Consider the following 14532-nt stretch of genomic DNA (forward strand, 5'->3'; position numbering starts at 1 on the left):
GCGTAGAGTTTGTAGCTGGTGGGTGATCGCCGTTCGCGTAGAGCGGTGCGGGGGAAGACGCAGAGATCGCTGCCAGTATCAACTAAAAACTGCATCTTCGTTTTCCGATCAGAAACAAATAGGCGACCAGGTACATGTTGGCTATCGGACGTCGCCATTACCGACTGCCTTGGTAGTTTTCCGGCCGAAAATCACAAGGTTTTGTGCACCATTTCGCTTGATTGCCGAATTTATAGTGGTACCAACATGTCGGAAACTTTTTATAGCTAGACTGTGACCGTTTCGTTTTTCTATCTGGACTGTCTCTTCTAGTCCTAGATCTGGAGCGGTGTTTATGAGTCGTAAGTGCCTTCACTTGCCTTGAAAGTTCGTCGATCTGTTTGGCCATCGACGCGAGCGACGGTTCTGTAGCCTTTGGTGCTGATGTTGTGGCTATTTGAGGCGAGCATGGTATTATTTCGTGCACACTGTCGGCTAGGTCTGCTAAAGCCAGTAAATCCAGTCGTTTCTGTGATACAATGATCGGTTGAAGTGTAGTGGGCAAGCGGCTGGTCCAGATGGTTTTTATAAATTCTTCTGGAACCGTTGGTCCTGCGAGTTGCTGCAAATGTCGGAGAAATTGCGACGGTCGTCGGTCCCCAAGTTCCTCATGCATGAGTAGCTGTTTTACTTCCTTTTCTCGCGATGTAGATAGACGCTTGATCAGTTCGCTTTTCAATCGTTCGTATTTCCCGGTCTTTGGAGGTGAAACGATGATATCTTTCACTTCTGCGGCATATCTATGTTCCAGTGTTGAATTGACATAATAAAATTTTGTATCGTCATCCTTAATACCGGACAGCACAAAATTGCCTTCTAGCTGTGAGAACCAAACGGCTGGTTCTTCGGCCCAAAATGGTGGTGGTCGCACTCCGATACGATAAATGTCGGTCGTGTCGGATGGTGTAAAAGTCTTCGATGATCCATTGTTTGACTTCGATCCGCCATCTTGATTGGCCATGACTAATGTAAATCGTCTTCTTACTGTTTTATGCTACTTATCTTCTTGTTGTCGGGGTCACCAGTGTGGTGGTCCGTGTAGCGGGAGATACGGGGTTGTCCCGGCGTGTCCAGAATATATCCCAAATTAAACACTCCACCAACAGTTAATAGTTTGTATTTTTGTAAGAAGCACAAGCACAGGAAAGCAGAAAGAAGAAGTGGATAATTAATTATAAGTTCAAAATGATAAAATATATTTACTGGCGGTAGAACGATTGTTTATAATATTATAGCAGTGTCACATGCGTCGCAAGCGAAGGCGTGGTGCGGACTGGCGGGCGGGAGGTGACGTGACCGGCCGTCGTACGAGTCGAGCTTTTTACGTTTTGTTTATGCACATTACACCGTACGATTTTTTTGCATGTCTGCCACTGTGTGGAGGACGCCACAAGTTATAAGCGGAAGCGGGTTATATCGAAATTTTATTTTCAAGTCCGAGCGATAAACGAAAAGAGGAGATACAAAAGATCACTATTCACTGACTCGATCGACTCGCTGCAGCCCTGATTGTTGCGGCGAGGGTCGTGTGATGAACAGGTTTGTTTGCTCTTTGTATGGGTGCTTATTATCTATATCTTCTTCTTAATCTTATTATCTAACGCAGCACGATTGCCTTATCGGAACTCTGCTAACTTCAACTTCGTGCTACGACAGAGCCTAGCCGATGGAGGTGCGTAGACGCCATCACACTTACCAACCAGCCTTCTTGAAGAGCGGTGCCTCCGTCCTAAGAACTGTCATTCGTTTTCGTTTGCTAACGTCAAGAGAAGATTTCTACATTGTTCTAAGACAAAAAACGTGATTGGTGTACTCAATCTTTCTCTTAGCTCGATCACCTTATTCGCCCCTACGATATCTGACGATGGTGTCAATAACTGTGGCTTCCTCAACATGTATATATTGAAACATATATATAAGTAGGTTTATCAGTCTCTGGTACCCATAGCAGTAAACTCTAAATTGAGGCCGGAAGACCGTGCGTGCTTTGTTCCCAGTTATTATTATATTATTATTATTTAAAAAGGTTACCTCGAAAATTCCTTGACTCCATTCGGTAAAATCTAAGGAAATCGGTATTACTATGGCGACTTTAGACAAATAGCTGAGAACGCGGAGGAAGTTTCAAGGTAAGGTTTTGGTATTCTAAAATTTAAGTGAAAGAATACAGTAGTAACAGCCTAATGTTGCGAATAATACAACAGTCAAATAAAAATCTGGCAGTGATCACAAATTAGTTATCATCATCATCATCAACAGCCCACAGTCGTCCACTGCTGGACATAGGCCTCTCCCAATCTACACCACTGAGCCCGGACTGCGACTCTCCTCATCCACTTCTTACCGGCCACCGTGCGGAGGTCATCGCATCATCTAGCCAGGGGGCGTCCCACGTTACGTCTTCCGCTGCGCGGTCTCCACTCGAGGACCCGTCTGCCGTCAGTTTTATGCAGTTTTTTTATTAAAAATTAGTTATATGACCTTCTTATTGTATAGACACAGCCCACCTGGTGTTACTGGATCCCAAAGACAGCACAGCAAGTTACTAACGAAAAACTTAGAATAGAATCGTTAAGTTCATGAACTAGTTTCTCATCTAATTTATATCAAGTTAATTCCGAATGAGAGAAAAACACACGCATAAATCAAAATATAAAAGTTTGGGATCCGAATATCTTATGACAACTGTATCAAGAAGTTTTTGCACGTAAATAAAGCGTATGTCTAGACGAATTTCTTTTCTATGTAGAACTAATGAAAAAACTACAAACTAAGTTTCATTTAGTTTTCTCTGATTTTTTCTATTTCTCAATAAACTTCGAATTTTAGATAAATAATAAATATTATAAAGAGAAAAGATTTGTTTGTTTGTATTGAATAGGCTCCGAAACTACTGAACCGATTTGGAAAATTCTTTCACTGTTTGGAAGCTACACTATTCCCGAGTGACATAGGCTATAATCTTTTTAAAAAAAACTCCAATAATGTAAGCCAAGGTGTAAAAAAATACCTAAAATATTCTTTACATCGCGTGCCCTGCGAAAACTATTAATGATAGAATAAAATAATGTACTACGACTTTGTAGAACACATTATTATTTACAAAAAGTGTCGCGACAGCATATGTTTAAATATTATAGTTATGTCTTATTAAGTGTTCTTTTATTTTAAAAAATAAAACAGTGTCGTTTAAATTTTTGTTAAAGACCCGAGCGGAGCCGGAGCGGGCCGCTAGTAGATAAATACATTTAAAATATTTAAATCGGTTACCACTGGTTGATGTAATTCTTTACAATCGAATACATACTTTTGACACATACATATATACTGAGGCACGGCTACGGAAAACATAGTATAAAAATATCTACGTTTTTATTTTGGTTTTCACATTGACTGAATGTGATCAAACCCCCCTTTGGCAAGACATTGCCCAACGGAAATGGCGTTGGATAGGACACACTACGGCGCAGCAGAGTCAACGCAGCATCGATCGCGTTTAAGTGGCAACCGCGTGGTGGAAGAAGACCTGGTCGCCCTGTACGAGAGCGAGATGAGGCCTGCCGACGTGACCTGGAGTGATGTCTAGGAGCAAGCGTAGGACAGGGCCAAGTGGAGACAATTTGTAAGAGCTCTATGTTTTTTTTTTAGTGCTTAGATGGGTGGACTCGCTCAGAGCCCACCTGATGTTCAGTGGTTACTGGAGCCCATAGACATCTACAACGTACATGCGCCAACCACCTTGAGATATCAGTTCTAAGGTCTCAGTATAGTTACAACGGCTACCCCACCCTTCAAACCGAAACGCATTACTGCTTCACGACGGAAATAGGCTATGTACGAGCGGCGTAACCTAGGACTACAGCTACAATAACAACAACAACATTTTGTTTTTCCATTAATGACTGAAGGTGTTTAAGGGCTAGCTAGTTACTCTAAAGTGACTACAGCGCCCATAGACAAGTCACAACTGTGACATATAACGGCTTCTCTGACCCTTAAAACTGGAACATCTGATTCCTTCGCGGTTTTAATAGACAGAATGGTTATATTTACACGTACAAACTTACACCTACCACCAGTAGATGACACTTTTTTTTTATAGTATGCTAATTTTATACTCAGCAAATGCTGCTACCTATTCCTATTCTTCAACCCATAAGAAGAACAAAAAAAGATTGGTGTTGCTAGGTACGAATGTGTACGTGGTACCACGACCCTGCCTATTTCTGACATGAAGCAGTCATCGTTGTTTCGAAGCATGGCACAGCCTCACGCAACGCAAATGAGACGTCGGCCTCATGTCTCAAATGTTCGACAACGTTTTTTCCGAAAATTTCCGCATCTCTCCAATCCCCTTTACCACTCGCTTCATTTATTTAGTAGGTGCGTGTCATGATAAGATCACAAACTTTCGGCGAAGTTTATCTCCCTTGGGTGTCACCGTTTTCCTTTATATTACATCTTGTCGGGTGTCACAACGGCGGAAATGATATGGGAGGGAGAAGGGAATTATGAAAATGCTATCATTGGATATAACGAAATTTATGATACCATTCGGGTGTTGATTTTGGACGAAAAGGCTTGTGAGGAAACCAAAAAGATTATGCCTGATAGATGGTGCCTACTCTTGAGTTTGCGCGTCATGGATTTAGAGACAAGTATCACCTTTGGATTAGCTTTTAAAGTTTCATGGTAATTTCTATTACTTCCGGAAAACGGAGCGGAGTAGTAATGAGACAAAAGGCAAAAGTCTAAGTGACTACAAGGAACTAATTGAACAAGCCACTCCCTTAATTATTTTGGAAACGGGACCATTGAGTTAACTGGCACCTTAATAGTCTAGAAGATTAATTCAGCATCTTCAGAGAATTGGTTTTCACTGGCTGATTAATAGGCGATACTATAGTTCGAACAGCGGTCTTGATGTGAGCTGATGACCCGAAGTTTGCGGGAATTCGCTTATGCGATCAGCGCAGAACCGGACATTATAACCTCTTTAGCTACCAGCGAATATATAGGAGAGAAAAACGGTGAGTCTTAGAAGAGGCCTATATCCAGCTGACGATGCTGATGATAATGACGGAGTTCATGTAAATAATGTAAATCAAAAGCACAGCCAGTCGCTCTTTATCGCCAAGGACACTTTTAAAGAAAAAGTACTTACTGCGAAAACATCAAGGAATTTATTCGTAAAAGGATCCTGTTTCAGGTAGGGAAAACTCGAATCGAAATGTTGAGCATACAAAAACAGAACACTAAGAACGTTTAAATAAACTTTAGATTTGAACACACTTAAAAATATCTGTACGAGAAGAGCTCACTTCTTGAAGTTTTAACAAGTTTCCACCGCTGATACAGGCTGTTTAATTTGGATCGAGTTCAGTATCGCTCGACGCTTTTCATTTCGGATAATGGGTGAGGATGGCAGTTTGGTTAAATTAAAAAATATAAATATAATTAGGTACAACAATGAATGTGAAATTTAAGAAGTTACTTTCTAACTTTGAAATGTGCATATTAGCTTGTGAGCATGAGCTTGTCTCTTTTCGATGGGTATAGAAAAGAAGACCGTGTTTAACGATGGATAGTATTAGTAAAGTCTAGTAGACTGCTTGTTTTTGTATTCGATTCGTGCTCACGATCTAAGCGATGGTAAGGGTTCATTGGTAACCATAGAAGTAGCAATATCGCCGCCCATATTGCAGCACAAGTTGTATTTCTCAATGGTAATCCAATACTTTATTTTTCTTCAGACTGAATGCACGTATCTAATAAAGAAAGGGTAAGCATCCATGTTGCTTTAGAATATCAGGAACATGAGGGGCGGGGGAAAAAGAATTTGGCATTGAGTTATTGAGGAGAAGATATTGTTTCTACGGTACAGTCACAGAGCTATAGTTTTAGTGGCCAGACTCGTGAACATATGTCACGATAAACAAATGAATAAGCTATTATTAATCTAGGATCCTCTAAATGTAGGTATATAGGCTAGGGACAGCGGTTACTTTATACTAAAACCCGTATAATTCAAAGTCGCATAACTAAAATATTTCGAACTAGTCAACCCGAGATATTCCGTCTTGAATATCACTAATTGTATGAAATACGAGTAGAATATACTACTGATGTTGATGGTGCTATTACCAAAGCCTTTCTTAAAGAGCCAACAAAAACTGTACCAAGTTTTATCACAATCAAAACTAATTTTTAAGAAACGCCTAGAGGACAAACGCACATCCAAATATTGGGATTTTAATTAGATACAGATAAGCCCCATAGCTTGGTTCAATCAAATCCGCACCACACCAGGGATCCCATTCGACGAAGCGGCCAATGATCGGAGGTGCTGGAGGGACATTGCTGGGCACGACCCTCAGCAGTGAAGAAACGACGTAAGGGCATGCCCAATAGTGTGACAGAATCGTTTATTGGCGCACCAATGAGTGAATATCGAGAAATCATAGTACAGCTGGCATTCAATGGTTAACGAAATCTATAGTCAATAAACGACGTGAGATCGAAATCTCAATTGTTTTGTATATCAAGATCCGTTCCTTTAAATTGGGACGCATAACCAATCTGCGGCAAAAATTGGCAGGATGTTTGTTTAGTTGTGTGGGCTTATAAAACTATTAACTATTAATATACAAATATAAAGCAGACTAGAATTTAATTCGTCCAAGGAATCGTCATCGTCATTAGAAAAACTTATACCTGTTAGCGGGGTTTGAACGCTGGCATAAGGTTTCGATACGAGTACCTCCGCCATCTTATCCTTTAGGCCACGGCGATTACACATATTTATCATACCTACAAGATCAGTGAACTATATCGAAGAAGTGAAAGACAATTTTTGTTACTAAATAACTGCGAACAAATCACGCACGGTCACCCAGCCCCAATTTAGGATTCTCTGTGTTGTGGGTACCAGAGACTGACATAGACACTTTTTTTTTTATTGCCCTTGTAGGCAGACGAGCATACGGCCCACATGATGGTGAGTGGTTACCGTCGCCCATGGACTTCAGCAATGCCAGGGGCAGAGCCAAGCCGCTGCCTACCAAATATATACCAATTATATACGTTTTTAAAATAAATACCCCCATAGATAGCTAGCGGCCCGCTTCGGCTTCGCTCGAGTCTTTAACAAAAATTTCAACGATATTTGACGTTGTTTTATTTTTTTAAATAAAAGAACACTTATTACGGAACAACTTTAATAGTTAGACATATGCTGTCGCGACACTTTTTGTAAATAATAATGTATTTTACAAAGCCGTAGTACGTTATTTTATTCTATCATCAATAGTTTTCGCAGGGCACGCGATGTAAAGAATATTTTAGGTAATTTTTTTTTACACTTTGGGTTACATCCCTAATTTTTTTTCAATTATAGCCTATGTCACTCGGGAATAGTGTGGCTTCCAAGCAGTGAAATATTTTTTCAAATCGGCTCTGTAATTTTGGAGCCTATTCAATACAAACAAACAAACCAATGTTTCCTCTTTATAATATTAGTATAGATAAATACCCAGACAAAACGCAAACAAACCTGTTCATCACACGAATGTTTGCCCTATGTGAGAATCGAACCCTTGACCCTTGGCGCAACAGTCTTGTCTAACCTAATATGTATTTACTTACGTTAAACAACGACTGCTATTTGTATTTGGTAATGTTACCCTATCCCTTCCATAAGCGTATGTGATAAAAAATCATTCATCAGTCCCTTCAGCAGAACGTCTGAAAATCAAACAACCTAAGGCAATACAGTAATTAAAATCAACCCAGTTTCAATACGAGGTAAACTTGTTAGTTTAGGATCTACAATTTGATAGTCAAAACGTTATAAATATTCATTGAATTCAGAAATTTTCATCACTATGTAGTAGGGCCTTGTTAGATAGTTTATACTACTAATATCTATAATAAAGGTTTGATTTAGTTCCTTGCTCTCGTGATTCATACTGACTCGATTTTTTTTTTTGTTTTTGTTGATATAATTTTTGGAACTATAGAATCCGATATCTGACCGACTGAGGTTTTTATAGTATTTAAAAAAAAGTAAAAATACAAATCCTGCCAATTTTTGCCGTGACACAGTAATGCGTTTAGGTTTCAAGGGTGGAGTAGCTATTGTATTGAAAACTGAAATTGAGAACTCATGTTTCAAGGTGAGTGGCGGCATTTACGTTTGTTGATGTCTATAGGCTCCGGTGACCACTTAACACCAGGTTAGCCGTGAGCTCGTTCACCCGTCTTAGCAATAAAGAAGAAGAAAAATGGTATGAAACGAAATAAGAAAAGTTAATTAATTTAAGACCTAAATCAATTTGGATGAAATTAAATGAAAAGAGATGGGATGGGATGAAATCAAGTCTTAGTATTATAAAATGGCGGCTATTTACTAAAACCTTTTCAGTGGACTTTTTGAAAGAACTTGAGAAACTATCTCCAGCGGCATTGTTTCGTTTTCCCACATTTGTGCATTTTCACAGACCTTATTAAAAAGTCAATAAGCCTATTTATTATCCATTTAAACCAGAAGAAACATAAAATAAATAAAATAAATAAATTCACAAAACTTCGCTCCTCGCGTTACCAACAAAACGTCTTGCAGGAGCTCACTCAACTGACTCAATTGACATTATTATGTACTGGGGTACAGTAACAATCAAAACCATAGATAAGAAACCTGCATTGACATTGACGTTTTGTAAGCTTGACAACTGACAGGCTGATTGTTTTGACGAATATCGGATTATGCAATCTCATGTTTTAGGTTACGCGCATCTATATATTAATACGTGAAGCAAAAACTTTGTATCCATTTTTACGAAAATTGCGCGGACGTAGAAGTATGAAATTTTCCACGCTTATAGAGAATTTAGAGAAGAAGTGCACAATGCTAATATTTTTTTAAAATAATGCATAAAAGATACATTAAATCAATAAAAAAGACATTACACACACAACATACCATGTATTTGACGCACACACGCATGCATACTATTTATTGTCAAACTTTTGTTCTTCACGTCTGTTGTCAAATTGAGAATAGATTTAATATTGTTTGTCTTTTTTAAATTATTTTTTATAGTGTAACCTTGGCGAAATTTGTGATTATAGAAGTTTAAAATACAATCACAATAGTGTACAAACTAACAATTCCAATTAATTATAGTCGAATTTCGACTACTGCGGGACCTCTAGTTTATTTAAATATAGGTTACAAACATACATATTATTTTGTTATATCTTCTGCGAATAGGCTCTAAAGTCCACTAGCTTACGCGAGGCTCATAACAGTATCGTGTTTTAATATTAGAATCACATACATACATTTTTTTCCATTAATACTTTTATACGGACTAGAGTTCGCCCGATGATTAAAATTCGAAGAAAATAATAAACGCTTCAAGATTTAGATTAATTTGGTCAAAAAACAAGTGATAAAACTGTATTTATCTTTGATTTTTTTAAAGTGTTTATTGTTTTTTTTTTTGATAGCACTAAATATCGCTAAGCTCCAAAAAAAAATTTGATAAACAATGAAGGGTATAGTGTTAACTTTTTTATCTTTGCCTATTTAAAGAGATGTTTAGCTTCGGTTACAGCCATCCGCTACTGTAGCTCTACGTAAAGTTACGTATACACAGATGCTTTGTGAATGTTTAAACTCGTAATGCTATCCACTATTCAGGTACATTGCGAGCTCTCATGATTATGTATCACCATTCTACCGGTTTTAACTATGCAGTAGCGATGCCAGTGTGAAGGGTGGGACTTTGTACCAAATTAAGAGCGCACATCTCTAAGTTTGTGGCGGTATATACGCTGTGATGCCTCTAAATTCTGGTACTAGCTAACGCCAAGTGACTGGTGGTAGGACCTCTTGTGAGTCCGCACGGGTAGGTACCACCACCCTGCCTATTTTTGCCGTGAAGCAGGAATGCGTTTCGGTTTGAAGGGTGGGGCAGCCGTTGTAACTATACTGAGACCTCAGAACTTATATCTCAAGGTGGGTGGCGCATTTACGTTGTAGATGTCTATGAGCTCCAGTGACCACTTAACACCAGGTGTGCTGTGAGCTCGTCCAACCATCAAAGCAATAAAAAAAGAGTAATGATCATCTCATCCAGTCCACTTAAATACAGCGGACCATGTTTTGCTATAAACAAACAATCAATAGCTGTAAAATGTTGAATTCAGATATAATATACTAATAATTCGTCACCTAATGTTTCCAAGTGAAGCACTAAGAATTACTTCCATCATGGGGCCTGTGCAATTAAATGAAGGCCACGAAATGTAGATATTTGTTTAATTACTGACAGGAGCACGTATCGCGAGCTGTATGGGCTTATTATGTTGGAGCGGGGACCGTGTTATCACGCTCGTGGCTTGCCGAGAAAATATTACCCACTAAGTCTCTCGCCAAATCTTCTCAGTGGGTCGCGATTTCGATCCCGGTGGTAGATTCAGCGAAGCACTGCCCTTGCTAGGGCTAGTTTTAGCAAATTGCCAGGTGGTAGGACCGCTTATGATTCCGCACGGGTAGGTACCACCACCTCGCCTATTTTTGCCGTGAAGCGTAATGCGTTTCGATTTGAAGGGTGAGGTAGCCGTTGTAACTATACTTGAGACCTTAGAACTTATATCTCAAGGTGGGTGGCGCATTTACATTGTAGATGTCTATGAGCTCCAGTAACCACTTAACACCAGGTGGGCTATGAGCTCGTCCACCCATTTAAGCAATAAATAATAAATTGTAGTCAAGTGCTAATTCAAAATTGTTATCAGTTAAATTCTATATTCAGAAATCTAGAATCAGTATACCTAAACACACTATCTTCACAGTATTTTCTTCGGTTTTCGGTGAGTGTTGCACATAATTAAAATTATAACACTTTTACGGGTTAATATCACGTTTTTTTCTGTTGTAATTATATCATTACCAAAGCTTTGAATACTCAACAGTTCTCGTGATCATAAACGACTGACAATATCACAATATCTTTGTTAAATATGAATCCATTGCGAATTGTTCAAGATAAAATTTATATCATAACTTAATAGAAAAATTAAGGTTTTATTAAAACTAAAAGTAGCAATTGTAGTTGTAACTAAAACACATTTCGGTCAAAACACAGACGCGAATTAAAAAAAAAGTATAACATGGACAAATCGAGTTTTGACTAACAGCATTATAAAGGATAGTTGTAAATTAATAAGCCTAGGGATTTAACTCTTATTGTAATACGACATAAAATAATTGCCACCGAATTAATTAGCTAATCATCAATTAATAAAATTATTATTAAATTAATTAAAGCAAAATTATTAAATCATTTCGCATTCGATTATATTATAATTTGCTTGCTTATAAGTTTCCATTGATAGCAAATCGGTTCTAGACCTGAAATCTATTCAATCAAAACAAATTTGGTCACTTTATTAATTAATTTCTTGAAAGGATTTACTATTGCATTACAAGTCATTAGGAAATAATTTTTTTTTAAATAAAACATCGAACGATATTTACTTAAATGGCAAGTAATCGTTTATAGGGATTTTTTTTTAAAACAACTATTATTGTTAGTATACATAATTATATTATCGAATTCATATCTTGCTTTTAACAAACAACCTTAGAAACAACACACAAAATAAACCCAATATAGAATACAAATCAAAATCTCTGCTATTCACGAAAATATCGAATACGGAACAGTTAGTATTAGCGTGTTTACTATTTCACAATGACGCATAGTTATCAAAAACAACCTATCTGAAATCACGGTAATTTCCACTATGCGCCAATGATTAAATGTAACGACACCGACATAAAAAAAAAAACACACACACACACACACACACAGCACGCTCAAAGTAAACGAGAACTTACCATTTTTCTGACATCAAAGAGTCCGTCGTACGATCCTCCAGAACACACAACACATCATTTGACGTCACTCATACGGAAATCACAGCATTTCATACAAAAAGCACATACACCGCCAAGAACTGTGTTGACTGGAATCGCGGACCGCTACGTAGACACTCTACGGAGTCCGCTACGAAACTGCCGCTACGGCGCCCGAGGGCGGCCGACGGTCGGCGGAAACAGCCGAACGGCGCTCGGGAGCCGGGCGAATTTCGCTCAGTCTTTCATATTTTATATCGGTCGGGGAGAAGCGGAATTACGGGGTTTTCTCGTGTAGGTTTTATAGCGTAACGGGACTGGGTGGCATTCTATTTTTGAAAAGTATTTTTTAAGTTGTCAGCGCAAAGCAGCAGGCTTTGGAAGTTTTCAGCTTTCTTCGAGCCACAGGTTTTATATAGAGATGGGACACCTATTTTAAATTAGCGTTTTTTTTTCTCTTATTCGATAGACAATAAACGGTCTTAACATAAATTGATTACTAACTTAAATCGGCCTCAAACAATTTCCGCATAGCGTAAGCACAAAACTTAGCTACAGCTAAGCTTAGTAATAGCTGTAACAGTGCATCACGCTTAAGCGCACAATAACCATTTACTGGGCTTTGGGCTTAACGCTAATTTATAAATTTCACACAGATTAATAATATAACTAAATATAGCTTTCGTTCAATTTCAGTAAAACATTTTAATACAAGTTATTTTTAAACCAAAAAATGTCAATAAATTCATTTACGTTCATCAGCTATCCTTTTGTTCCGGGAATAATTTTAAGGCAGTTTTTTATCGGGTTCAAATTGTAATTCGATCCGTAAACAACATGGGATTGGGCCGCAGAACCGGATAACGCCGAGCCCACTTGCTAGCTACTTTTTTCCGCCACTCACAAATCACGCATTACAGTTTGAAGTATTGCAGTTATATGATCTAATTTCGACTTACGTCCCAAAGCAGGAAGGGTATTCAAGTTGTTATAATATGGCAGATGGTCTACAGTAACAATTAAGCAACAAATAGACTGAACTAATACACATAGTATATTATATAAATTATTATATGAGTTCAAAGGCACATACGCAGTGTATGTCAGCAATATGGACATCCAATACACACAGTGCATGTCTGCATTATACTTATAGACACCAAACATACAAAAAAATATGTGTTGATGCTAAAACGTCGAGGAGTTACGATACAGATCGCGGTAGGCAGCGGTTTGGCTCTGCCCTTGGCATTGCTGAAGTCCATGGGCGACGCTAACCACTCACCATCAGGTGGGCCGTATGCTCGTCTGCCTACAAAAGCCATTAAAAAAAAAAAAAAGATTGTAAAATTATTTGCCAAACTCCTTGACCATTACTTACTATCCAATCCAGTGCTCGTCAACCTATTCAATCCATTGTGTATATAAAAGATGTCTGTCTAAAACCTAAGGAACATTGAACTGAATTTAAAATATTTCGCGTAAAAGAAAAATTTGATTAAATTTTCTCAAAGAGAAACCTTATATTGAACAAAAGCCAATAAGCAATGACCAGATGTGGGGTATATTTATTAAAACAAATTTATTAAGGCATGCTTTAAATCAACGGTAAATGGAGATTTTGACCTCACATCACGTAGTGGGAGAAGTGGAATTTACATCATCACTTGTGGGTAGCAACTTGATTATGCCCTTGCCATCACTGATGTCAATAACTGAAAGTTGACACCTTATATTGTCATGTCATGTCAGCGCTAAAGCAATACAGAGAAGCCATTTATTTATTCGTTTTGGAAGTAGCCATTTATTCCAAAAGGAATAAATAGCTACTTTATTATGGCCATTTATTCCATTATTACTACTACTCTGTATTACAACTTCGAACTATGATTTCATGTTTCAAAGTCGACGGTATCAACAACATTGTCACATCTGTTACAGAATGCAAATCAATTAATTAAATAATTCCTTATTAACTTACAATGAGACTTTAATGTTATGATATCAGTAGATAGATCCAAACCGGGATAATAAATGATTAACTTTAGTTCTCATTCACAACCGTTTATACTAACGCACGTATAATTAAACAGAGAAACAGAGTTTAATTCGCTGGTTGTTCTCAAGCCGATAATTAAATATGTTTTTACATTAAAAAACTGTATTTAACGATATTTATATCGAAGTAAATTCAATTTTAATTTCATCGGAAAATACAGTACACTCAAACAATTCAGAATCATACATACTTTTGTATATATTCCCAAAAATGATATACATAGTATATAAAATACATAAATATAAGCAAATGAAGCTACCGTTCACTGCTCGTAAAACGCTGTTCAAGACACATGCGTGTTGATAATGCAGGCTATTCGGAGACAATGCCAGTTGTTCTCCTGAAAATAATTGGATACATTTTCTCTAATGACGTGTTTGTTGAATTTTTGGCAATTTATGTTTTTCTTAGTTTTCCTGTTTGTGACTATTTATTTGTTTGTTATTCTACTTGTATTCTTAATAAATGAATTTGATATTGTAATGTTTGTTTTTTTTTTTGTTTTTTT

General features: G+C 37.7%; 1 protein-coding gene across 1 annotated transcript in view; it reads right to left on the bottom strand.

Moving 5' to 3' along the window:
• LOC101739906 (hemicentin-2) overlaps positions 1–12134 on the bottom strand; it is a 296485-nt gene extending 284351 nt beyond the window's left edge. Inside the window, exon 1 of the mRNA XM_038017682.2 lies at positions 11948–12134. Within this exon, the coding sequence (XP_037873610.1) occupies positions 11948–11950 (3 nt within the window). The 5' untranslated portion in view covers positions 11951–12134. The remainder of the gene's footprint in view (positions 1–11947) is intronic.
• Between the last annotated feature and the right edge of the window lie 2398 nt (positions 12135–14532).

Source organism: Bombyx mori, chromosome 19 (assembly GCF_030269925.1).
Source record: "Bombyx mori chromosome 19, ASM3026992v2".
Lineage (NCBI taxonomy): Eukaryota > Metazoa > Arthropoda > Insecta > Lepidoptera > Bombycidae > Bombyx > Bombyx mori.